Source organism: Callorhinus ursinus, unplaced genomic scaffold (genome assembly GCF_003265705.2).
Source record: "Callorhinus ursinus isolate GAN/ISIS: 27379988/994484 unplaced genomic scaffold, GSC_fseal_2.0 scaffold9, whole genome shotgun sequence".
Classification (NCBI taxonomy): Eukaryota; Metazoa; Chordata; class Mammalia; order Carnivora; family Otariidae; genus Callorhinus; species Callorhinus ursinus.
In genome coordinates, this window is record NW_027397071.1 from 27215354 (window position 1) to 27241207 (window position 25854).

Genomic DNA, 25854 nt, shown 5'->3' on the forward strand with positions numbered 1-25854 from the left:
AAATTACATGTGATTGCAACATAGATCTGAAAGATAATGGATATTTTGGCTGCCCCAGCAGCCAGACACCACATTAGAGGGGTCCCCATCATATTGTTGCTTTCTGCTCCAGCCTAGTCTTGAAGTACTGGGGTCTGTTTCTCATGTCTGATTATTGTCTTCACCTCTCTCTAACCATCAGCTTTGTCATTTCTGTTTCTGACCTTTTCTTGCACTCTTTATCTTTTTACGCTTGACTCAGTGCATAGACTCATTGACTCAGCTTCATGGATACTAACAGCCTCAGCTTCCCCAGCTTTAACCCATCATTTGGGAAGACTTTTTCTACACCTATCCTATCTGACCTAAAAGCAGCAGTCTTACAGGCAGAGTCCCCGAAACTTTAGTATGCTAGAGTCTTAGGATAATGGGTAATATTTTTTCTTCTTTCCAAATTTTCCTTGTGCCAACACCATTGCAGTAACCATTTTAGAGAGAATTAGCAGTAAGCTTTTTCTCATCTCTGCCAAGAGTGGCACCTAGTGGTGATTCTGCAGAACTGCACTTTACAGCCTCAAGTGGACAAAAAAAGATGCTGCTTATTATTTCACTAGCATCTTTGTGTTTATAACATAGCAATGCAATATTATGTATACCAGGTATTAATTTACTTGGGAGCAGAAACAAGCTCATGGAGTAGCTGGTCCAGAAATTATATAGGCCCTGTAGATTTCCCATCACACACCTGAGGCTCATACTTAATTCCCCATGAGATTCCAGGTTTATTTTCATTTCATAAGACTGGATCTACTCTGGACAGTAATTCTTATATAGTGAGCATTTGCATCTACTGCTGAATCTTGATGTTTTTAGACACTGTTGGGTATCTTGTAAATATTCATCACTGTATTAATTTCCTCTGGCTGCCTTAACAGAGTGCCACAAACTGAGTGGCTAAAGCAACAAAACTGTGTTAGCTCACAGTTTGGTAGGCTAAAAGCCCAAGAGCAAAGTGTACCAGGGTTGGTTTCTTCTGTATGATGTGAGAAAGAGTCTGTTCATGCTTTTCCCCTAGTTTCTGGTGGTTTGCTCTCAATTGCTAGCATTCCCTGACTTTCAAACATATCACTTTCATTTTCATGTGACATTCTTCCTATATACCAGACTGTCTCCAAATTCACCCTTTTTATAAGGACACTGTCATCAGATTATCCTCCCCACAACCCATGACCTTAATTTAGCAAATTACATATGCAATGAACCTATTTCCAAATAAGGTCACATTCTGAGGTACTGGGTGGTAGGGCCTCAATATGAATCGGGGGGGGGGTTTACACAATTCAACCCACAACAGTCATTGTACCTCCAGACTTCATTTCTGCCATGTTGGTATCAGCCATAGCAATGAATTGCCTTGTACAATACAATTTGAGTAGAAGTGGTATGTGCACATCTAAGCAGAAATTAAAATTTTTTTCCCTCTGCTATGAAACTAACAGTATTCCAAAAAGAAGCTATTTCATCAGCTCATGTCTCAGAGTGACAGTGACATGTAACAAAGCAGCAGCTGACCCTCGGTTGGTTTGTAGTATGAAGAAGAAACCTTTATGATTTTAAGCCACCAAGACTTTGGGGTCCTTTGTTACTGAAGCATAAATTAATTTAAGCTGACTGATACAATAAGTACCTAACTGAAGCTGATACCATAGGTTTACTTCTACTGTGTAGATTTTTGCATTCATCCATCAGATATTTGTTGAAAAATTACTATGTGCTGAGCATAGTTCTACATGTTGGACACTGTGATAGTCTATTTTATGTCAACTTGGCTCGGCCAAGGAAGCCACATATTTGTTCAAATATCAGTGTAGATGTCTCTGAAGGCGTTTTCCAAATGAGATTAACATTGAAATCAGTAGATTTTAAGTAAATTGCCCTCTATAGAATATGGGTGGACCTGATCCACTCAGTTGAAGGCCTTAAGAGAAAAATCTAAGCTTCCCCCCAGGAAGAGGGAATTCTGCCTTCAGACTGCCAGACTGCTCTGCAGATTTCAAACTTGCTAGCCTGTGCAAGTCCCACGAGCCAATTCCTTGAATCACTATATATATATATATGCACATCCTGTATTGCTTCTGTTTCTGTGGAGAAACCTGAGTAATGCAGACACATACCAGTGTACAAGCTAGAACTAATCCTCAGGGTTTACAGTGTAAGGAAGGATATAGATAAATAAACAGGAAAATTACAGTGTTATATAGTAAATGCTGGAAAGTACTCCATGTAATAGGAGTACGTAGGAAGAACATATAACCTTGACCTAGGAATCAGAAAACACTCTCTGGAGGAAATGAAGTCTAACTTGAGAACTGAAAGTGGCAAGTGGATTAGGAGTTAGCCAAGTGCAGAGACAGGGTGGTGGGGAGCGGGGATCGAATTAAGTATAGAATATTCATTCTCAACAGGGGCATTGTTGCTCTCAAGGGGAGAAAATTGGTGCTTGGCAGGTGAAACCAACCATAGCTATTACAATGTTTTGTGACCTTGTAAACCTCAGTTCTATCTGACAAAACTCCTTAATTTATGGGGCAGTAGGGGAGATGATTTGAAGAAATATCTAAAAGGTCTCCTTATGGGGGCAGTGATGAAAAAAAGGTTGGGAAACATTGGTGTAGAAAGACCACTAAGGTAGAGGAATGATCATATGTGAAGCTACAGAAATAAAATGGAATATTTCGAATATTAAAATGGTTGAGGCATAGAGGTGGGAAGGAGCAGAGGCAGGGAGGTTGTGAGAGAGAGGCTGTTCTGGACACAGATTTTAAAATTAAATCTGGAAATAAAATTAAATAAAAAAGCCTTCAATGATCTAAATATTTTAAGTAAAATTGGACTTTGTGTCTAAATTATCTGCTGCAGACTTTTCTCACTTGTTTATATATGAATTTGTACTTTGTGTTTGCAGCCACTTGCTAAATGAATCATTAAGTTTTAAACATTTTAATGGCAAAAGACAATTGTTAAAATATCTTTTCTGTCTATCATTCTGGGACTTTATAGTTTTATAATTGTAGTTTCTAGAATAGCATCATGTTCAGGTGGGTACTTAATCATAATGCTATTCTGGAAGGCACCTTAACCTCTGGAGAATTTGCATGTGATTTACTTCACTGGAGTTTCAAAGATTAAAAAATATGAGAGTAAAAAAATATTTTTCTTGGCTCCATTGTTGGAATAGAATGAGAACAATGGTCTATTTAATAACCATTATCATTATCTTCCTCCCAGATTGAATTAAAATTGCTTTAATATTCTACTAGGAAAATCTTTATAAAAATGCTGCCAATCATTTTTTTCCCCTAGCAGCTTGTTAACAGTGAACTCAACACTAATTTAGTGCTTTGGGGAGAGAGTATAAACTTAACTTTAAAATCTAGAGAACTAAGAAATTGTATGCTGTACCATAATTTTAACTTTTAATATTTTTCTACCATAGCCCTAGCTTGCTTGATATAAGGAGACCTGATCTAAATGTCTAGTACACTTTTTTTTAGGAGGCAGCATTCTGGTAATATTTTTTATAAGGTCATGTTACATAAAGACAGTATATAGAAATAGATCAGGGGGTGCCTGGGTGGCTCAGTCGGTTGTGTCCAACACTTGATTTCAGCTCGGGTCCTGATCTCAGGGTTGTGGGATCAAGCCCTGCGTTGGGGTCTGCGCTCAACTTGGAGTCTCCTTGACATTCTCTCTCTCTCTCTCCCCCCCCCTGCTCCTTCCCCTGCTCTAAAAATAAATAAAATCTAAAAAATGAAAAAAAGGAAAGAAATCTGAGTATGTATTCTGGAGTCAAACTGCCTGGGTTCAAAACCTGAGTTGAATCTGTTTGGGTTTAAATGTTACTAGCTTCTGTCAACGTGGGCAGATGTGTAAAGTTCTGTAATCTAATCCTCTGTATCTCGCTTTGCTCCTACAGAAATTAGGGGTAATAAGAGGACCATTATGTAGGGTTGTTGTGACTATGAAATGACTTAATTATGTACAACACTTAGAACAGTGCCTGCTATGTGCTATGTGCTCAGGACTCAATAATGTGAGCTGTCATGATCTGGGGCTCTCTATTGCGTAGTTTTAAAACCATTTGTTGAGTGCTTCCTTCCTGTATGCCATCCAAGGCGTGTACTCGTGCAACTGTCGGTCCATCTTACCAAAAATGATCTTCAGAGAATGACTCAAGGTATTTTTTTTAAACTGACTTTTTTTAGTATCATTATTGTTCTCTTCAGTACGTTTCAGGCCCTCAAATTGGTTTATTTTTTTAGGCGAGGGTGATATTTTTGTTTCTTTGTGAGAAGATAATCATCTAAGGATCATAAGAGAAAGCATTCCTTAGGGCAGTAGGTGGGAGATGATTGCACTTCAGAATTTTGTATTTTGGGGTCTGGCATTTGTCGTTATGGTACTGCTTTTTTCCATGGCAACAGTAGGGAAAAGGTAGAGCTATCCGTGATTTTCTGGCTTTTTTGTTGATTAAGGAAATTTTAAAAAATCTTTCAATATTTGTATGTTTCAGAAGATGTCTTTGAAAATCATCAATGCAAAACGAATTGAAGGCCTTGATAGTAATGTGTGGTGAGTACCTTGGAATAAACAACAATAATTTGGTGATGCTTTTTTCCTACACATTTTGGTATTCTTAGTTGGGTATCAAGAAATTGAGATTTGTAAGAAACTTCTAAGTTCATTAGTTCAGCCATCATTTAATTAGACAAAGTCATTTCGTAAGTGGTAAAGTTTTTTTGGGAACTCATTTTTTTTTTTTTATTTGTAAGACTAAACTAGGTCTTAGTTTTTCAGTTTTATGTTAAGATCATGAGGTATAAAACTCTAACTTTGTAATTATGGTACTTATTAGTATTTTTTTTAATTTTAGGACTGAATTTACAAAGTTGGCTGCAGACCCCTCTGTTGTGAATCTTGGTCAAGGCCTTCCAGATATATCCCCTCCTATATATGTAAAGGAGAAATTATCGGAAATTGCAGCAATTGATAGCCTGAACCAGTATACACGAGGCTTTGTAAGTATATGAAGACCATGTGGGGCATGAACTTGTATTTTATATTGTATTTTGTGTGAATGTACTCCTGTCACTTCTGTGTAATTGGCTTTCTGGGACCAGCTGACCCAACCTAATAATCAGAGGGACCACCACCCTTGCCCTTACCTCCTAGAAGGAGCCGTCCCCAACTTCTAACCCCTCCACAGTCTTATCTTGGTCTTTCCTTTACTTATAGGGTCTGATGGCAACGAGGGAGGGAGAATCGTCTCTCTTTTTTTTCCAGGTTTTTTTTTTTTTAATTCCAGTATGGTTAACGTACAGTGTTATATTAGTTTCAGGTGTACAATATTGCAATACAGCAATTCTATACATTACTCGGTACACATCACGATGTGTACTCTTAATCCCTGTCACCTATTTCACCCATCTTCCCGCCCACCTCCCCTCTGCTAACCACCCGTTTGTTCTCTATGTAGTTAAGAGTCTGTTTTTTGGTTTGTCTCTCTCTTTTTTCCTTTGTTTGTTTTGTTTCTTAGATTCCACATATGAGTGAAAGCGTATACTATTTGTCTTTCTCTGACTGACTTATTTCACTTAGCATTATACTCTCTAGCCTCATCCATGTTGTTGCAAATGGCAAGGTTTCATTCTTTTGATGGCTGAGTAGTAGTCCATTGTATATATACACATAAATATATATACACCACATCTTCTTTATCTATTCATCTCTCGATGGACACTTGGGCTGCTTCCACAGTCTGGCTATTGTAAATAACGCTGCTACAAACATAGGGTGCCTATTTCTTTTGAATTAGTATATATGTGTGTATATGTATATATATATGTATATCACATCTTCTTTATCCATTCATTTGGGCTCTTTCCATATTTTGGCTATTGTGGACATTGCTGCTATAAACATTGGGGTGCAAGTACCCCTTTGAATCAGCACATTTGTATCTTTTGGATAAATACCTAGTAGTGCAATTGCTGGATCACAGGGTAGTTTTTTTCTTTTTTTTTTAAGATTGTTATTTATTTTTTTGACAGAGAGAGCACAAGCAGGGGGAGCCTCAGGCAGAGGGAGAGATAAAATCAGCCTTCCCCGCTGAGCAGAGAGCCTGACGCAGGGCTCGATCCCAGGACTCTGGGATCATGACCTGAGCTGAAGGCAGAGGTTTAACTGACTGAGCCACCGAGGTGCCCTGGGTAGTTCTATTTTTAACTCTTTGTGGAACCTCCATACTGCTTTCCAGAGTGGCTGCCCCAGTTTGCATTCCCACCAACAGTGTAAGAGGGTTCCTCTTTCTCCACATCCTTGCCAACATCTGTCATTTCCTGACTTGTTAATTTTAGCCATTCTGACAGGTTGAGGTGATATCACATTGTGGTTTTGATTTGTATTTCCCTGATGATGAGTGATGTTGAGCATTTTTTCATGTGTCTGTTGGCCATCTGTATGTCTTTGGAGAAATGTCTGCTCATGCCTTATGTCCATTTCTTGACTGGATTTTTTGTTTTTGTGTATTGAGTTTGATACATTCTTTATAGATTCTAGATACTAGCCCTTTATCTGATATGTCATTTGCGAATATCTTCTCCCATTCTGTAGATTGCCTTTTAGTTTTGTTGATTGTTTCCTTTGCTGTAGCCTATGCCCATTCTTTAAATATTTTCCAGTTTTTGTAAATATATGTGAGTATATGTATATATGTGTTTTTATATTGGAATAAGCACGGGGTATGGTATTGCACTGTCATCAGGCTGTAGAAGACATTGGTCACCTTAGGGAGATGTGAAGGAAGTGTTGTTGAGGAGAGATCATAATTCTTTTTAACACAACCTTGCCTAGTTTTAATTATTATATGAAGAATGCATTATTTTTGTAATTAAAATTTTTAAAAAAACACAGACCATTATTATTCTGAGAAAACATGTATAGTGTTTATGGTTGCTTTCAGATCATCCGTTGCTAGAATTTGTTAGACCTGTTATTAAAATGAAATTCAAAGGAAATTTTGGATTTCCAGGAGTGGTGACAATCTTCCCTTGCTCTTTTCACAAATTCTGTGTATTTTTTTGGAGCTTGAATTTAAGTAGTCTTTTTCCCTTGCTATTATTTTTTAGTTTACTGGCTGTGTTCTGTCACCCCCTCATTAGTAATTATACCCAGTTTCTCTAATATTATAATATCTGCTAATTTCAAAATATGAAAAATATACTACAGCTTTGTTTTTGTTAATTTTAATTGGGTGAGGCACTGTGACATACTAGCCAACATTCTGTCAAAGGTGACAACAAAAGTATCTTTAACAAAAAACAAAAAAAATGCCTCCTTTTCGTATGAGCTGGGATGGATAACTTAACATGACCAAAGGCTATTTTACTTCATAAACCTGGGGTATATCCTACCAGCCTCCCTCTTGTCCTGTATCCTGACCCAGTTTATTACTCCAGAGTCCTAGGTGCCCTGCACTTGGACTCTTACTTGCAACTGACAGAAAATCAAGGTGGTTCTCCAAAAGCAAAAAAAGGAGCTACATGCTAGGAAAAAATAAGCAATAAGAAATACTGACTTCAATACCAAATAAGACAAGGAGGGGAAAAGGGAAGAAAAGAAAGAGAAGGAGGCAAGCGCAGAGAACATAGAAGAAGAGAAGAATCAAGAAAGAGCGAATGAAGGAGTTAAGAATCCCTACAGGGACGCCTGGGTGGCTCCGTCAGTTAAGCGTCTGCCTTCGGCTCAGGTCATGATCCTGGGGTCCTGGGATCAAGTCCCACATCGGGCTCCTTGCTCAGTGCGGAGCCTGCTTCTCCCTCTGCCCCTCCCTGCGCCCTCTCTCTCTCTCTGACAAATAAATAAATAAAATCTTAAAAAAAAAACAAAAACTCCTTACATGTCTCAGAGTTTGTGCATTTATAGTCCCCTTCATTCCTCTGGTGAATGTTGTTGTTTGCTTGGATGACTCCTCCCCTCTTGGCTCTCATGTGGTGAAGAATGTCCTACTTCCTCCTAACATAACTCTCACATGAGCATTAATGTGCGTTTCTTTGGGGAATTTGTTTTTGCCCTCTCTCCATAATCCGTTGGTTGGCATAATAGCCTTCTCTTTGGTGACATGGAAGAACAGAGTCAGGATATATAGACAATGCAGGTTTTCTTATTTTAACTGGGAAAAAAGTCCAACTCTATCCAATATAATTTAATTACTGTCAAAAATAATTGAATGTGATTTGATTGCTGTCAAAAAATGTACTGTCAAAGATATATTTGGTACTGAAGCCAATTTTTATCAAAACAAATACATTGGAATTTTAAATTCCAAAACCAATTGTTTACTAGGGTTTTTTTTTTTCTTAGTCATTAGCAAGTTTTCCTGATCCTTCATGTAGGAATCCTCTGAAAGTAGTGCAAAATGTTTTTTTTTATTTCCATTAAAAAATACAAATTTTCCTTGGATAATTATAAACATAAAACCTAAATTTTAAAAATTCTTTCATTTTAGATCCAGAGTACCTCCAAGAAGTAGATCCCATAATCAAATTCAAGATTTTTTTCCCTCTTTTTTATTCAACAGGGTCATCCATCGCTTGTGAAAGCTCTAGCCTGCTTATATGAAAAATTTTATCAAAATCAAATCAATCCAAATAAAGAAATCCTTGTGACAGTAGGAGCGTATGGCTCTCTTTTTAATGCCATTGAAGGATTAATTGATGAGGGAGATGAAGTAAGTATATTAACATTATCATCTTACCTATATCAATTATTATCATTTGTACTGCCTCTGAATCTTTTATTTATTTTACATTTATTTTTAATAATTTTTGAAGTATAGTACACATGAGTAAAATTCACAAATCGTAAGTATACGGCTTTATAAATTGTTTACATGTGTATATTTATATATGTGTGTATATGTGTCCATGTAACCACAAACCAGATGAAGATATAGTACATTTCTAGCACCTAGAAAGCTCCCTTTTGCCCCTGCCTAGTTTATATTCTTCCAGAGGTAACTACTCTTCTGTCTTGTATCACCATAGGCTCATTTTACCTGCTCTTTAACCTGATATAAATGGAATCACACAGTATGTACTCTTGAACGGCTTCTTTCATTTATCATTATGTCTGTGAGATTCATCTATTTTGTGGCATGTGACTCATTCTTATTTTTACAGCCTGTTTAGATAAGGGTAAGTGGACGGGGCTAGCAATGATGGGGAAAATGAGTCTTTCATTTTGCACGACTAAAATTACCCTTATCTGAACTCAGTCAGGGAGTATTTGGTCAGTGTGTTTTTGTGCCCAACATTGTTAATAGCACCATGTGTAACAAGAAGGATGAGTGATTTCTGCTTTAGTACTGTGACCCACATGGCTCCAGACTCGGTCAGCTCTGCCCCTGTGTCCCCATCATCTTTCCAGGACCCCTGCTTCAGTATTTCCTGACCTCTTCATTTATTCAGAAATCACTGATGGTCTCCTATGCTAGGCACCACAGGAGATTCTTAAAAGACAGTTTCTCTGTGGGAGGAGTTCCCCCTCTAGTAGAGGAGATACTCGCAAACTGGTGAATTGGAATGCGTGTGACAGTCAGTGGTGGACAATGTGTAAGTTATGGTGGTGACGGCCTGGAAGACTCCAGAGAGGCATTGCTTAAGTCTGAAGAATAAATATTTACCCGGATCTATGTTGTTAATTCCTTTCTTTGAACTCTCATGGCACTTTCCCTATACCTCTTCTATAAAAGATACTGCTGTTACTTTGTATTATGTTATTCTGATACATCTCTAATTCCCTCTCCTATGCCAGACAATAAACTACTTAAGGAAACATCTTAAGGAAGTACAGGTATATTTTCATATACATAATCTCCTTTAATCCTATAAACTAGTTGAAAGTTTTATCTCATTCTTTGATGTTAATGCTTTGTTGCTTCCTCCTTCTGCGTTCTGCTGGAGCATCCCAAGGCTCAGCCCTTGACTTTCTTTTCTCTATTCTTTCTTCCCTGATCACTGTATCTGATATTTTGAAACCACACACGTCTTTCCTTTATAGCATTTATTACTATCTGAAATTATCTAATTTACTTCCGTGATTTCTTGTTTTTTTGTCTCTCTCAGTAGAACATAAGTTCCAGGAGAACCAGTTTATTGCTGTACAGCCAGTCCTTAAAATACTTAGTACTCAATAAATACTCTTCAGAAAGAGAGGGGAATTATTCCCATCATAAAAATAAAGAAATTGCAGCAAAGAGTGTCAAGCATATTCTTTCAATTTTACCTCCCTGCCTCCCCAATTTATTTTCCTTTATTGAGCTCTCACTTCAAAGCAGGCACCTGTGTTTCTCACTAGGGTTCAAAGATAGGTCGTCTTGGTCTCTCAGAATTTCACAGACTAATTAGGAACTTACAGTCCACTTGAGGGAAAGATCCCTTCCCAAAGGGAATGAACAAAGATTGATTTCTTTGCCCTTCACAGTAGCTAACACCTAACATAGTAGACTGTACAGTAGGTGCTCAGTGTGAATTGAATGACTAGCGCAAACAAAGGGGCTTTAGAATGTAAGGCCCTTATATGACTTTAATGAGAAAGGCCTTTGAGCAGGTATTTCACATCATAAGAAATACACAGTAAAAAGTGCAAATTTAGAACAACAATTAGGTATCACTAATCTAACCAACAAAAGTTAAGTGAGACAACGTAGTGTTGATTTGTGAAATTATAGTTACTCAATTTTTCTAAAGCAATTTGGCTGTCTGTATAGGGTGCCATAAAAATGCTTATACCTTTTAGGGGCGCCTGGGTGGCTCAGTCATTAAGCATCTGCCTTCGGCTCAGGTCGTGATCCCAGGGTCCTGGGATCGAGCCCCGCATTGGGCTCCCTGCTCCACAGGAAGTCTGCCCCTCCCTCTCCCACTCCCCCTGCTTGTGTTCCTTCTCTCACTGTGTCTCTCTCTATCAAATAAATAAATAAAATCTTTAAAAAAATGTTTATACCTTTTAATCTAGCAATAGCAATCATGTGAATTTATTCATCTATTTAAAAGTGGAGAAACTACATATACTCACAAATATAGCATTGCTATTTATTTATTTATTTTTAAAGATTTATTTATTTTAGAGAGAGAGAGAGAGAGAGCGCACACACATGGGAACTAGTGGGGGGAGGGGCAGAGGGAGAGAGAATCTCAAGCCAACTCCTCCCTAAGGACAGAGCCCATCATGGGGCTCAGTCCCACGATCATAGGATCATGACCTGAGCTGAAATCAAGAGTCAGATGCTCAACCACCTGAGCCACCCAGGTGCTCCAGCATTGTTATTTATACAAGTAAATGATAAAAAAATCTATTCTAGAATTCAGAAGGCTCTCAAGTAGCCATTAAGATAATAAATATTAAAACTATAATAATAGGAAATTTTCATGAAATATTACTAGGTTTAAAAAGATTAAAAGAAGGGCACCTGGCTGGCTCAGTTGGTTAAGTGTCTGACTCTTGATTTCAGCTCAGGTCATGATCTGAAGGTTATAAGATTGAGCTCCGCGTCAGGCTGGACGTGGAGCCTGCTTAAGAGTCTCTCTCTCCCTCTCCCTCTCTCCCACCACCCCTCCCCCCTGCACTTGTGTGCTCTCTCTCTAAAATATATTTCTATATTATATATATATATATATATACACACATAAATAAAAATTGAATATATATGATGGGTATAAATTATGTGTTCAAACTTTCCTTATAGAAAAGTAAAAAGGATGCTAGATTTAGGCTGGTGGTTTGTGGATGGAATACCAACCGGACAGGTTGGCCTACTGACTGACTTAAAAGCCAGCCCACAGGTGATTGAGAGAGAGCACGTAGAGGTCAAGGAACGAGGAATATTATCTCAAGGGGCTAGGAAAAAAGACTGAATCTAGATATAAGTAGCATCTTAACTAGTCTCCCTGCATCCAGTCTTTGTTTTGGAGTGCTTTTGAGCAGAGAGAAACATCTTTACTCTCAGGATAATACTTGTAAAGTAGTAACCCATAATGGAGAGCATTGCTGTGTTATCTTCCCTTATAGACTTTGGCTTCTGCCCCACTCTGATATTTTATTTTGTAACTTAAAATTTAAAGAAATTCTTAATGTTTTGGCTGGAACATTCCTTTGAGGATGTGATGAGACCTATGGCTTCTTCCCCCAGGAAAACCTACCTAGGCACATGTAAAGTTTTACATATAATTTCAAGCATCCCCACTGCAAGCCCTCTGTAGATCTCATTAAAAGACCAAGGACTCCTGGACAAGTATATCTCTAAGGTCTTTTCCACTTGGCTGTTAGCTCCATGAAGGCAAGGAAGGCCAGCTTTTTCACTGCTGCATCTCAGCATGTAGTATAATGCCTTACACATAGTAGGTACACAGTATTTTTTTTTTTTTGCTAACCCATCCCCCCCACCGCCCTCCCCTCTAGAACCCTCAGTTTGTGTCTCAGAGTCCGTAGTCTCTCATGGTTCATTTCCCCCTCCGATTCCCCCCCTTAATTTTTCCCTTCCTCCTATCTTCTTTTTTTTTTAACATATAATGTATTATTTGTTTCAGAGGTATAGGTCTGTGATTCAACAGTCTTGCACAATTCACAGCGCTCACCATAGCACATACCCTCCCCAATGTCTATCACCCAGTCACCCCATCCCTCCCACCCCCCACCACTCCATCAACCCTCAGTTTGTTTCCAGAAATTAAGAATTCCTCATATCAGTGAGATCATATGATACAGTATTTTTTAATACTGTGCCTGGCTGAAACTTCGCATGATCATCAAAAACCTCTTGCCAGACTATGGCTCCCTTGTTTATAGTTGAAACAATACCCAAAAGCTTTTGAATATATAAAGATTCTAGTCTTTTAAAATCTTTGCCAAAACCTTTCCACTTCATGAAATCTGTGACTTCTGGGTTGGACTCCCACAGTATTTTTTAAACAAATGAATAATTGATATGTTAAATTCTTATTTGGTTTCATTTTAGGTCATAATAATAATGCCTTTCTATGACTGTTATGAGCCTATGGTGAGAATGGCTGGAGCAACACCTGTTTTTATTCCCCTACGATCTGTAAGTTTGCTAGCATCATTCACATGCTTTAAGATGTTTTGAAAATATACAGAATTGCTTTGTCCCTGATGAAGTTTCCACTTTGATTACTTTTTGGGATTTACTGTGTATCTCTACTATGGCTGAAGGTAACCAACATCTTGAAGAGGACAACTTTGATTACTTTATTCTGTTTTTGCCATGTGTCTCTGTTGTATCAGCATTCACATTATATGTCATGTTATCTTTTGTAGTTATGTGTCTCCCCCACCAACATGAGCACCACCAGCTCAGAGACCATTTCTAACTCACTTTCATAGCACTGCTCCCCAGTGACTAACAGTGTAGGGTATGTATGCTGGGTGCTCCATAAATGCTTGTTGAATTCTGAATAAAGTGAATTTTTTTAAATTTTGCTTTTATTTTTAGGAATTTAATAAAGTGTGCTACCATTGTCTTTTTAAAAACCTTACTAAAATAAGTAATACACTAAGGTGAATCACAGAATCTTATCTTAGCCCTAAAGTACCAGACCTGCTAACCAACGTTATAGGTTGGCTCCTTTGAAGGAACATAGACACTTTAACAGCTGTTTATGTCAACAAGAGTTTATTTTCCCATTTAATAGGTGTCAGCATGAGACTCAAGTCCTCTTGGGCTCTTAAGGCTTAGTGATTTCTGCTTATTTTCTTTGTTAGTCATTTGTTCAGTTACCTTTGCCTTACCTTTCTCTATTTTTTTCCCAGTAAAGCATTTATTTGTAAGACAGCAAACATGAATTAATTGAATTAAATCACATTTTGATTCTTCATACTTAGAAACCTGTCGATGGGAAAAAATGGTCCAGTTCTGACTGGACATTGGATCCTCAAGAACTGGCAAGTAAATTTAATTCTAAAACCAAAGCTATTATACTGAATACTCCACATAACCCCATTGGCAAGGTGAGTCTTTGATCTCTTTATACAGTCTTCTCTTCTATCATTTTCTCACGTGTTGAATCATAATTGGCTCTGCTCTTTTGTTTTCTTTAACACATATAGGTATATAACAAAGAGGAACTCCAAATAATTGCTGACCTTTGCATCAAATATGACACACTCTGCATCAGTGATGAGGTTTATGAATGGCTTGTATATACTGGAAATAAGCATTTAAAAATAGGTACTGATTATTACATAGAGTCACAAATATAAATGTGTTTGGGCACGTGTGGAACAACTGATGGGAAAGGATCCCAGAACAGCTTTAAAATAGTCCTTGCAATGGGTATCTGTCCGGATGAGCACTTAAATGGGATTTGAATAAGTGATGCTTAACTGAATAAACAAATTGAAGGACAAGCAGTACAAACTAAGGGGAAGAGATTTTTGGATCATACTATAAAGCTATGAAACCAGAGAAGTCATACTTTTGCCTATACCCTTGGCTTTTTATCAAGAATCTATCTATTACTTGGTACATAAGATACAGGGAGCTTACTTGTTCCCAAGTTGGACTGTCTGTGCTGAGCAAGTTGCCAAAATGCCAAGTCAGCAGGAGAAAATTGCAGGGCCAGTAAGTTATTGCTGCTTGATCTTTGCCTGGGATTTCTTCATTACTACTGGGCTGTCTTGTAAGTGTTTCGGTGTCTTCTGGAGTTATTCAAACTGATATCAGCTATAAGATTATATGCTAGGCTGCAGACTTTGGGTCTTTGCACTTCCCCTTCCAATGTCCTGGAAACTCTTTTCCCCCTAGATATCTATGGCTCAGTCTCTCACCTCCCCCAGAGCTTTATTCAGATACCACTTTTTATGGCCACATTTAAGACAGTTACAGGCTTTCCTTCTAGCATTTGCTTTGCTTTTTTTTTTCTGTTCTGTTTTGTTTTTTTCCTTTATAATAAATATCAAGACCTATATTGTTTACTTCTAACCTGCTAGAATGTAGGGACTTTTGTTTGTTTTAGTGTCTTCTGAATCCCCAGTTGCCAGGATGGATCTTGCACATGCTAGATGATCAGAACGTAATTGATAAGTAAATGAATAGAAGGTATGAAAAGGATAAGGGAAGGAAAACTAAAATCACTGTGGCAGAAATCAATAAATAGAAAATTAGGGCACTTACATATACATAGTTGTTATATATATCATAATTATCCCTATGGTACATTATAAATTGTAGAAATACAGAGGACAAAGCAACTGCTTGAGGGGATCAACAGAGGAGTGGGCCAAAGATGGAATTTGCTGAGCAGAGAGGTAGAAGGAAAATTCATACCAGATAAACTAAGAGGACTGAGGCAAGGAGGCATAACAGATCAAGTGCACTTAAGGTTAGGGCAAGTGGTTTATAAGGATATAACAGGCAATGATGATAATGGAAAAGTAGCGTAATTCTGACGGCCTTGAATATGAGAACAGAATTTAAACTTGCTGAGGAAGTCAGTGGTTCTGAAACTCAAAGCCTTACTATAGAGCACCTCAAAGCCGCAAAGTTCACATCATGAAATGGGGATATATTGCCTTCCATCCTGAAACAAGAAACAGTTTTCCTAACAGAAATTTAATAATTAGAAGAAGTCAATAGGGGCGCCTGGGTGGCTCAGTGGGTTGAGCATCCAACTCTTAGTTTTGGCTCAGGTCATGATCTTAGGGTTGTGAGATGGAGCCCTGCATGGGGCTCCATGCTCAGTGGGAAGTCTGCTTGAAGAGTCTCTCCCTCTGCCCCTGACCACCCCCCCACCCCGGCTCATGCACACACACACACACAAACACACACACACACACACTGTCTCTCTCTTTCTCTCTAAAATAGGAAATAAATCTTTAAAAAAAGAAAAGTCAATATAAAAATAATAGTTCTGTGCATATTTGTAACAAAGAGCCATTGAAATAAGCCCGTGAGAGTTTTATTTTATTTTGCCATTAGAATTCACTTACTAAATGTTCATTTGTTTCACCATTGGTAACATATACTGTCAGATAAACAGTAGTACTTATTTTAAGTGCATAAGAAAATTTCATGGAAGGAAACTTAAAATTGATTTTTTAAAAAAATGATACACATTAATTTGATCGCCAAAGTTCCAATGAGCGTACTTTGAGAACTGCAAGAGGTGTGCCATGGCAAGGGAATTGGTTACATGATTGGATTTGTTTTATAAAGCTAAGAACCAGCTATAGGTGAGGATCTGAAATGAGTCAGATAGGCTAGCAGTAGAGTTGACACATGTGGGCTATTTAGAAGTCAAGACAATGGGGGGGGGCGGGTATAGCATTTGAAGATGGGAAGAGAGCAAGCAAGTATGCTTCTGAGATCTCTGGCCCAGCCCCGTCAGCAGTGATGAGGCTCTTAAGCAGAGGTGGAGATGTGCTGAGGAGGAGCAGATCCCTGGGGAGGAAGGAATATTCCTGCCTCTCATGCTTTATAGTCTTGCTAAGTTTCAGTGTCTGTGAGACAGAGGAGAAGATTCTGGATACAAGCCTGACAGTCAGGATCAAATTATGAGGGGAAACAGTTTGGCCAGTCATCAAAATTTTGTTGATGGTGGAATCCATGGAAGAGAATGTTCTCAGGGAATACGGATAAAAGAAGAAGACAGCCAGAGATTTGCAAGGTGTGGTGGTGCCTTGACACAGCAAGCTCTTACATTGTCAAAATTGCATTAGGGTTCATCTTCACCCTTCTTGTTGATGATCTCTGTTTCAGGCCATTTGAACTATTTCCAGTTGAAAATCAGATCACTATGGACACATAATTATTTTAATAATAATTAAGTGTTGATTATTAAGCAGAGAGAGGAAGAGGCATCTTTCTAATGAATATACTTCTGTACTTAACATAAAATATATGTTCATGTCTATGCAATAATGCCTCAAATCTTTAGAGTTTTAGTTAACTCAGTTTAGCAATATTTTTCCAATACATAACTTTAAATGATCTTGAGATTTGTTGTTTGAACCTTTATTATATTGTTTAAGCCTCATGTTACATGATAAGCCCTCATAGTAAAAATGTAGCAGATAGGGGCACCTGGGTGGCTCAGTTGGTTAAGCGACTGCCTTTGGCTCAGGTCATGATCCTGGAGTCCTGGAATCCAGTACGGCATCAGGCTCCCTGCTCAGCAGGGAGTCTGCTTCTCCCTCTGACCCTCCCCCCTCTCATGCTCTCTCTCTATCTCATTCTCTCTCAAATAAATTTTTTTTAAAAAATGTAGCAGATATTACTTGCTAAAGATATCAAGACATATATTTTTAACTCAGATTTTTTTAGTTGTTATAACAGCCCATAAACAAGAAAAAAATGAATTCACTATTTCATTATTTACAGAGTACAGTTTGGTTCCATGAAAACTTAGCTATTCTATCAAATACAGTGGCCTTTGTTACGCAAAAGATGCAAAATGGCTATTTCATCAATTTGCAGAGTGTGAGAGTAGCTCTTTAATATAACACAATAAGGCTTTCTAGCCATACATCATGAATTAGCAGCATCCTCATGCTTTCACTGAGATGGTTTTCCCTGGGGTAGCACAGTTCCTCATGTTTCTCATCTTTATCTGACTTCCACTGAAGCCTAAACCACCTGTGAATAACTCATGTAACTGGTGCGGCTGATTTAAGGAGCATGGGTCATAAATGAGAAGTGCAAAGGCCAGTTGCCTTTCAGATATAAATGCAAGCTTAACTTACCAATATTGGGTTGTTTTTGTTTTTGTTTTTGTTTTTATTTATTTATCCATTTAAGTAATCTCTACACCCATTGTGAGGCTCAAACTCACAACCCCAAGACCAAGAGTTACGTGCTTTTCCAACTGAGCCAGCTGGGTGCCCCTAGGGTTTTTTGTTTTTGTTTTTAAATAATCTCTACACCCAACGTGGAGCTTGAACTCCTAACTCCGAGATCAAGAGTTGCATGCTCTACCACCTGAGCCAGCCAGGTGCCCCTAGATATGTTTTTTTAAATGATCAGACCTGCAAAGATTGGGGTTTGTTTTGTTTTGTTTTGTTTTGTTTTTCTGTAGATTCACACACAGTGCTGTGGTCTTCTGTTCTGACTATCTGTTTACTTTAACTTCTGTGGCTCTGAGTTGGAGAGGACATGAACATCCAGATGTTTTTAAAATTCCTTAGGGCCCTTTTTATTGAAGTAGTAGAATTTGTTCTTGGATCAGATTCTTGATTCAAATGATGTCTCCAGATTTCTGTAAAATGACATTTCAGTCAACAAAAGAAACCTCTCTTTGTAGAAAAAAGATAAAACATTGATATTGATATACGAATCTTTCAGTATTTAGCTAATTAGTATAAAATTCCTTGTAAGTTATTCAGCTGAATAGTTTACTGCTGGAAAAAAAAGACATCCACTTTTAAATGGCTAAAATAGTCATCAAAATTACTTAGCTTTTTTTAAAACATATTATACCTATAACTATTACATTGATATTTTCTGAAAAAAACTCCTACGTTTGACATGTGAGTAGTTTTGATTCCCTTTGTATATAACTTATCATGAAAACATGTTAAGGTTGTATTCATTTCTCTGGATGATTCTTATTTTCAAAGAATTTCTTTCTAAGTATTGTTCTTACTAATAGACCTTCCTGGTTTGGGATATATATTAACTTCATTTATTTATTTATTTATTTATTTATTTATTTATTTATGTATTTATTGGGAGAGAATGTGTCTGCACATGCACATGGGGTGGGGGGGGCAGAGGGAGAGGGAGAGAGAATCTTAAGCAGGCTCCACATCCAGCGTGGAACCTGATGAAGGGCTCGATTTCACCACCCTGGGATCATGACCTGAGCCAAAATCAAGAATTAGATGCTTAACTGACTGGGCCACCCAGGCACCCCTATATTATTATTTTAAAGGAGGTGATACTCTGCATTATACAGTGTTTAGATTTTCTCTGGTCAAATAGGAGAGTGGGACATGTGTCATGGTATTCTTTTGGATTACTTTGGAAGACTACAGATGTCTCAAAACTTGAAAGGATATGATATATTTATATTAAATGTTAGAATATTCTTTCTTCTAATGGACCCTCTAAATATTTTCTTCATTTATCTTTTTGGGGTTTGTTATACTCCACAGAGAATACACTTGTAACTTTTCCGGTTTATGTAGTTTTCCTACCTTTACAAATATTGCCAGGTGTTTCACAATGGACTAAGATTATGTATGAATTCATTTTGGAAATTTTGTTAGCTACTTTACTTAAGTATGAGAAGATGAAGAAAACCGTAGCTTAGACCCCACAGAAATGGCTGTTTGTTCTCTCTTTGTGTATACCAACTCTTAGAACAATAGAAGAGTATCTACTGTTCCTCTACAAAACAAGTGAAAAACTCATGGGATTGCATGTGAAGAACTTCACGACTAAATTACTTGAGGAATCCAAAGAACAGTGTAGGTAGCATTCTCAGGAGATTCACAAGGGAATCGTTTACCAATGTCCCGCAAAATTCACAAGCTTTTACATTCTATACCCCCATGACTTCGTTAGCTCCATTCCCTTCACCCCAAATACCTTTCTTTGCCTTCTCTGACTGGCAAAGGCCTATGTGGTCTTCCAAGTCTCAGCTCAAGCATTACTGGCTGCAGAAAGCTACCCCTTACACCTTCTTCTGTCCTTGCATGATACTCCATGCCTGTTGCGATTACAGCACTTACCACACTGTATTATGGTTGTTGTTTTACTTTTCTCCTACCCCCACTAGACATTAAACTCCTTGAAGACAGAAACTGCTTCTTTCTCATCTTTGTTTCCTCTAGACCTAGCATAGTCCCTGGCACCTGGTCATTGCTAATAAATGTTTGATAGAATTTCATTTCACAAGAATGAATGATTTTATTAAAGATATCAATCAACTTGAGAACATTTATGCAGTCATTTCTCATTATTTGTGGAATCCATATTTGTGAATCACCTACTCACTGAAATAGATTTTTAACCCCAAAGTCAATACTCTTGGCACTTCACATTCATAAACATGCAGAAAGGGGCAAAAAATTAGAGTCACCTGATACACGTGTTCTCAGTTGAGGTCAACAAGGCAACACTCTGCCTTCTTACTTCAGCTCATACTATAAACAAATGTCCTTTTCATGGTGATTGCATAGTGCTGAAGTGCTGGCTAATGCAGGAAGGCCATGGTGTGCATTATGGAGGGACTAGGTATGTTAGATGAGCTCCATTCAGGCACAAGTTCTAATGCTCCTGGCCATGGCTCTTGGCCAAGGAAATTATATTAAGGGGTGATACCCAAAAGGTATGGGCTTCTCTTGGGGTGAAAAAATGTTCTAAAACTGGTTACACAGCTCTGCAGATATACTAAAAACCATCGAATTGGACAGTTTAAAGAAGTGAATTTTATCATGTGGGATTTATATCTCCAAGTTTTTAGCAAAACGCACACACACGCACATGCACACCCAGATTGCAGGACCCTACCCCCAGAGTTTGTGATTCAGTAGCTCTGGGATGCAGTCCAATAATTTGCCTTCCTGACTAGTTCCCCACTGAGACTGCTATGCTGGTGTGGGGACCACATTTTAAGAACCATTGCCTTAGGAAGCCTGGAGAAATAGACTCGCAAAATGGGCAGAGAAGACGTGAGTAAACACTAGCCAGACCACAACCAAAAGGGTGCCACAGGAAGAGAATATTGAATGTTCAGCTACCACTGACACTGAGCGCTGGGTGCCATGCTTGTGCAACCCCTGTCTGGAACCCTGCCTATTGACACTCCTGCCCCTGGAAGTAATTTTGCTCCTTAAAATTACTTAATCTATCACATATGACAGTGTTTTCAAGCACTGTAACATTTTCAATTGTGTTTGGGTTAGAGTTACATTATATTTAAAAACCTACTGAAATACACTGACCACTACCTTTATGTTTTTAGATTATACTGAATACAGATTGGTTGGAAAGCAATTACTTAACCTTTTTCTTTTCTCTTTCCTATTTAGCTACTTTTCCAGGTATGTGGGAGAGAACAATAACAATAGGAAGTGCTGGAAAGACTTTCAGTGTAACTGGCTGGAAGGTAAGGTGCAGAAGAATGAAATTGCTTGAAAATGAGCATGTATTTTATTTCTCGTAGAGTTTCTGTATATGTGTGTTTTAAATGCATGTATATTCGGTTTACACAGGTTTTTATACTTACTGATCTTTTCTTTATTTTTACTCATTCAGCTTTCATGTTGGCCTTTATCCTTTTTGAGACCTGATTGTTTATTATTTTAAAGTCTTTATTTAAATTCCAGTTAGTTAACATAAAGTGTATTATTGGTTTCAGGTGTGCAGTGCAGTTATTCAGCACAAATCCAGTGCTCCTCACAAGTGCCCACCCTAATCCTCACCTATTTCCCTCATTCCTCCACCCACCTCCCGCTCTGGTAACCAGCCATTTGTTCTCTATATATAGTTAAGAGTCTGTTTCTTGGTTTGCCTCCCTCTCTCTCTTTTTTTTCCTTTGCTCATTTTTGTTTCTTAAGTTCCACAGATGAGTGAAATCGTATGGTGTTTGTCTTTCTCTGACTAACTTATTTCGCTTAGCATAATACCGTCTGGCTCCATCCATGTCATTGTAAATGGCAGAAAAAATAAGTAATTTTTCATTTTATAAGTCACGAACTGATGGCACTCTTTTTTTTTTGCAAAAAATGTTCAGATTATTGTGTATTAATATAAAAGGAGGAAGAAAATAATATAATAACTAATATTTTGGCACTTACTATGTGCCAGGTTCTAAGTGCCTTACACATGCTCATTCTCATAATGGCATTATGAGGTGAGTATAATTTATCATCCCCATTCTACAGGCAATAAAACTAGTGCAGAGAAGTAAGTTGCCTGAGGTTATACTGCTAATAAAGTCAAGCCAGTGCAGGCAGTCTAGCTTCAGAATCCACGTACTTAAGCACTGCACTATGTAATACAACAGCGATTTACCCGGTTGAAATTTGGTCATCTTCCAACTGGCCTCTCCTGAACATGGCCAGGAAGCAGGGAGTATTAAAAATGGGGCCTGCAGAACCAGCTTATGGAAGAGTCCCTTAGGCCCTCATTCAGAGTTACTTTTGCCTAATTCAGATAACCTTTGTTACCAGTTTTTAGACCTTCAGAATATCAGAAGTAGCAAATTAGAAAAGAAAAGGATAATAGCAACTAAGGGTACTGTTTACCTTCTGAAGGCAGAGTTTAGTGACTCCAGTGGGAAACTTTCTCACAAAAGAACAGTGTTGAAATGATGAGTAAATACTAATACTGCACTACTTTCATAGTATGAACATTTTAGAGTTGCATATATTTAATAATTACATTAAGCTGAGCTACTCTATCGGATTTGGTACATACAATTAGATTTGTTTTTTGAAATCTGCTTTTTATCTTTTCCTTTTCCAGCTTGGCTGGTCCATTGGTCCTAATCATTTGATAAAACATTTACAGACAGTTCAACAAAACACCATTTATACTTGTGCGACTCCTTTACAGGTAGGTATTAATAGTAACTTGGGGTTGAAGTCTTTTGGTAAAGGTGTTATTTTTAGGCTGTGTATTCATTGGCTTAGTTCTACCCATGATGCCCTTTTTGAACTGGGCCTCTAGTATTGTTTGGGAATTTAGGAGCAGACAGATACTCATTACTCTCAAGAACAGCTTTTTTCTGTTTATTTAAATACATCAAGTTTTAACTCTGAATACTCATACATTGCTGGTGGGATTGCAAAGTACTACAGACTCTGTGAAGGACAGTGACAACACCAAGCAAAATTATAGATGTACGTGCATTACAAAGCAGCAATCCGTCTTCTGGGAATTTACCCTGTAGTTATTATCTGTACACATAAGAAGCTCTGTATGTGTATGGCCATTTATTGCAGAAGATAGGGGATAGTCATTATCCATCTTTAGAATTAATTAAACAAACCATGGTTTATCCAAACATTTAAATATTATATGAATTTTGTATTAGCTTCCTATTTCTCTGTAACAAATGGCCACAAACTTGGTGGCTTAAAACAACACAAATCTTTTTATCTTACAGTTCTGGAGGTCAACAATCTGAAATGGGTCTTATGGCTCAAAACAGGGTGTCTGCATTCTGGTATTCCTTCTGAAGGCTGTAAGGGAGACTTTGTTCCTTGTCTTTTCCATCTTCTAGGGACTGCTCACATTCCTTGGCTTATGGTCACATCACTCTAACATGACTCTGACTCTCCTTCTACTTTCTTTCCCTTATAAGGATCTTTATGATTGTATTAGGCCCACAGAAAATCCAAGATAATCTCTTCATCTCAAGATCCTTAATTTAAACCACATTTGCGAAGTTCATTTTACCATGCAAGGTAACATGTTTATAGGTTCTGGGTTTGTTTTTTTTTAAGATTTTTTAATTTATTCATTTGAGAGAGAGAGAGAGAACAAGAGCACAAGCAGGGGGTAGGTTCAAAGGGTGGGGAGCCTGATGCAGGGCTTCATCCCAGGACCCTGCCATCATGACCTGAGCTGAAGGACTGAACCACCAAGGTGCCCCTACAAGTTCTGGGTTTTAAGACCTGGACACCTTTGGGAGCCATTCTGTCTGTCACCATGACTATTTAAAAATGAAAAGAAAGGAAAAGAATGAGGAAGTTCTATAATGATCAATATGGAAAAATTTCCAGAATATACTGTAAAGTAAAAAAAGCAAGATGCAGGGCAGTGTGTATTTATGCTATATCCTGTATAAGACAGGGGGAAACCATTCGCTTGTATTTTCTTAAAGGATCTCTGGAAGGATCCATAAGGAACTAGTAAAAGTGGCCAATTGTAGGGACACCTGGGTGGCTCAGTCATTAAGCATCTGCCTTCGGCTCAGGTTGTGATCCCAGGGTCCTGGGATCGAGCCCCACGCCCTGCATCGGGGCTCCCGTGGGAAGCCTGCTTCTCCCTCTCCCACTCCCCCTGCTTGTGCTCCTGCTCTCGCTATCTCTCTGTCAAATAAGTAAATAAAATCTTAAAAAAAAAAAAAGGTGCCAATTGTAGGGGTATGAGGAATAGGTGAAATGAGTAGATAGGGACGGGGTGAGTGCAAGACTTTTTAATGTATATCTTTTTATATTGTTTCTGGTTTTTTTAACTATATATTTATAAAACAGGGATCTATGTATCATCATTCTGTGAATCAGAACACTGAAAAAATTTTCTTTATCTGGAAGGCCGTTAAAAAGCCAGAAGAGTGAAATACATTGGCTACAGTAAATTTACTTTTTTGCTTCCTGTCAAAAAGATCTATTGAATGAGAAAAAAATTTTATTTTAAAATTCTTTCTCCAATGACTCTCTAAAGCAATGTCTTAATAAACACTACTTTTGACTTTTGGTTTTATATAATATTAAATTCATTTTATCCACTCAAAATAAATCCATTCACTTATTCAACAAATATTTACTGAGTATTGGAGATACAGCAGGAATTTCTTTCTGAAAAGCTCTTTTTGAGCTTAAGGCCTAGTGGGGGCACAGCTAATAAAGAAGTAAATATTTTAATAATATGTCAGGTGTTCGTAGATGCAATAGAGAAAAATAAAGCAGGGAAGATGAAGGATATAAAGTGCTAAGAGGGAGAGTATACAATGTTAAGTGGAGTAATCTTTGAAAGCCTCCCTGAGAAAATGACATCTGAGCTATGAATTGAAGCTTAAGTAGTCACATGGGTTACCTAGAGAAGAACCTTCCAGACTGTGAGAAAAACAAGTGCAAAGGCCCTGGGGTAGGCAGTCTGGCTGTCATGTTTGTATCTGTGAAAAGCACGAGAGGGGATGGGATGATCAAAGGACAAGAGTAGGAGGAAGTAAATCAAGGGGTAGCCGGGAGCCAGATCAAATAAGGCCAGGTTCATCACTGTAAAAGCTGAGTGAGATAGGAAGCCACTGGAGAGTTTGAGCACAAGGGTGACATGATCTAACTTATCAAAGGGACCTGGCTGCTTTATTGAGTCAAAAGACTGTTGAAGTGATCCAGGAGAGAGACAGCAGTTGAATGAACCAATATAGGGATGGTAAAATGGTGGAACGTGATTGGGTTCTGAATATATTTTGAAGGCAGAGTTTTTGATGACAGCATTTGCCATTGGGTCACATGTGGGGCATGAAAAAAAGAGAGAAGTCCAGTATAAGAGTACAGTTAGGAGAGATGATTATGTCTCTTGAGCTTTGACTTTTCTAGGGCAATATCTCCTGCTATGGGGAGTGAATAAGTTGCTGAGAACAAGAAAGATGCAGCTAAGAATCTGGAACATCTTTTCCTGACCCCTCTGGTCATCCATTTCAACCAAGTGCCTGGATTTTTCCATGCACTCAGACAACCATGTTTGGAAACTGGCCCATGCTTCCAGGGGAACCCCAGATTCCTAGGCTGATGCAGCTTGATCGTTATTTATCCAAGATTTTGTTAGTACTGGGAAATTATGATTAATTCTTTTTTCCTGCTGGTTTCTTTTGGCATGCAGTCTTCTCAGTGACGTTACCCTTCTGTCTCTCCATGTCATCTCTTTCCACGCTCTCTTGCTACTCTTGAGCCACACCAGACTCAGTTCTTCCAACAGAACAAACTATATCTTGCCTTTTTCATGTATTTGTTTCCTCAACCCTCCCACATACCCCCTCCAGTACACACCAACTGGAATCTCCATAAAGGCAAGGACCATGTTTATCTCATTTACCATTATACCCCCAGTGTTTTATCAGCCAATAT

The 25854-nt window shown here is 38.1% G+C and overlaps 1 protein-coding gene across 5 annotated transcripts in view; it reads left to right on the forward strand.

Annotated features, from left to right (window-relative positions):
- KYAT3 (kynurenine aminotransferase 3) overlaps nt 1-25854 on the forward strand; it is a 63339-nt gene that overhangs the window by 27035 nt on the left and 10450 nt on the right. For 3 of the 5 annotated variants that reach the window (XM_025872134.2, XM_025872137.2, XM_025872136.2), the window contains 8 exons: nt 4553-4611; nt 4913-5057; nt 8618-8767; nt 13052-13138; nt 13936-14061; nt 14161-14281; nt 21085-21161; nt 22523-22612. In XM_025872134.2, the coding sequence (XP_025727919.1) occupies nt 4553-4611; nt 4913-5057; nt 8618-8767; nt 13052-13138; nt 13936-14061; nt 14161-14281; nt 21085-21161; nt 22523-22612 (855 nt within the window). Of the gene's footprint in view, nt 1-4145; nt 4217-4552; nt 4612-4912; nt 5058-8617; nt 8768-13051; nt 13139-13935; nt 14062-14160; nt 14282-21084; nt 21162-22522; nt 22613-25854 lie in introns of those variants that run through there. The other 2 variants (XM_025872138.2, XM_073896374.1) reach the window with 2 other exon arrangements.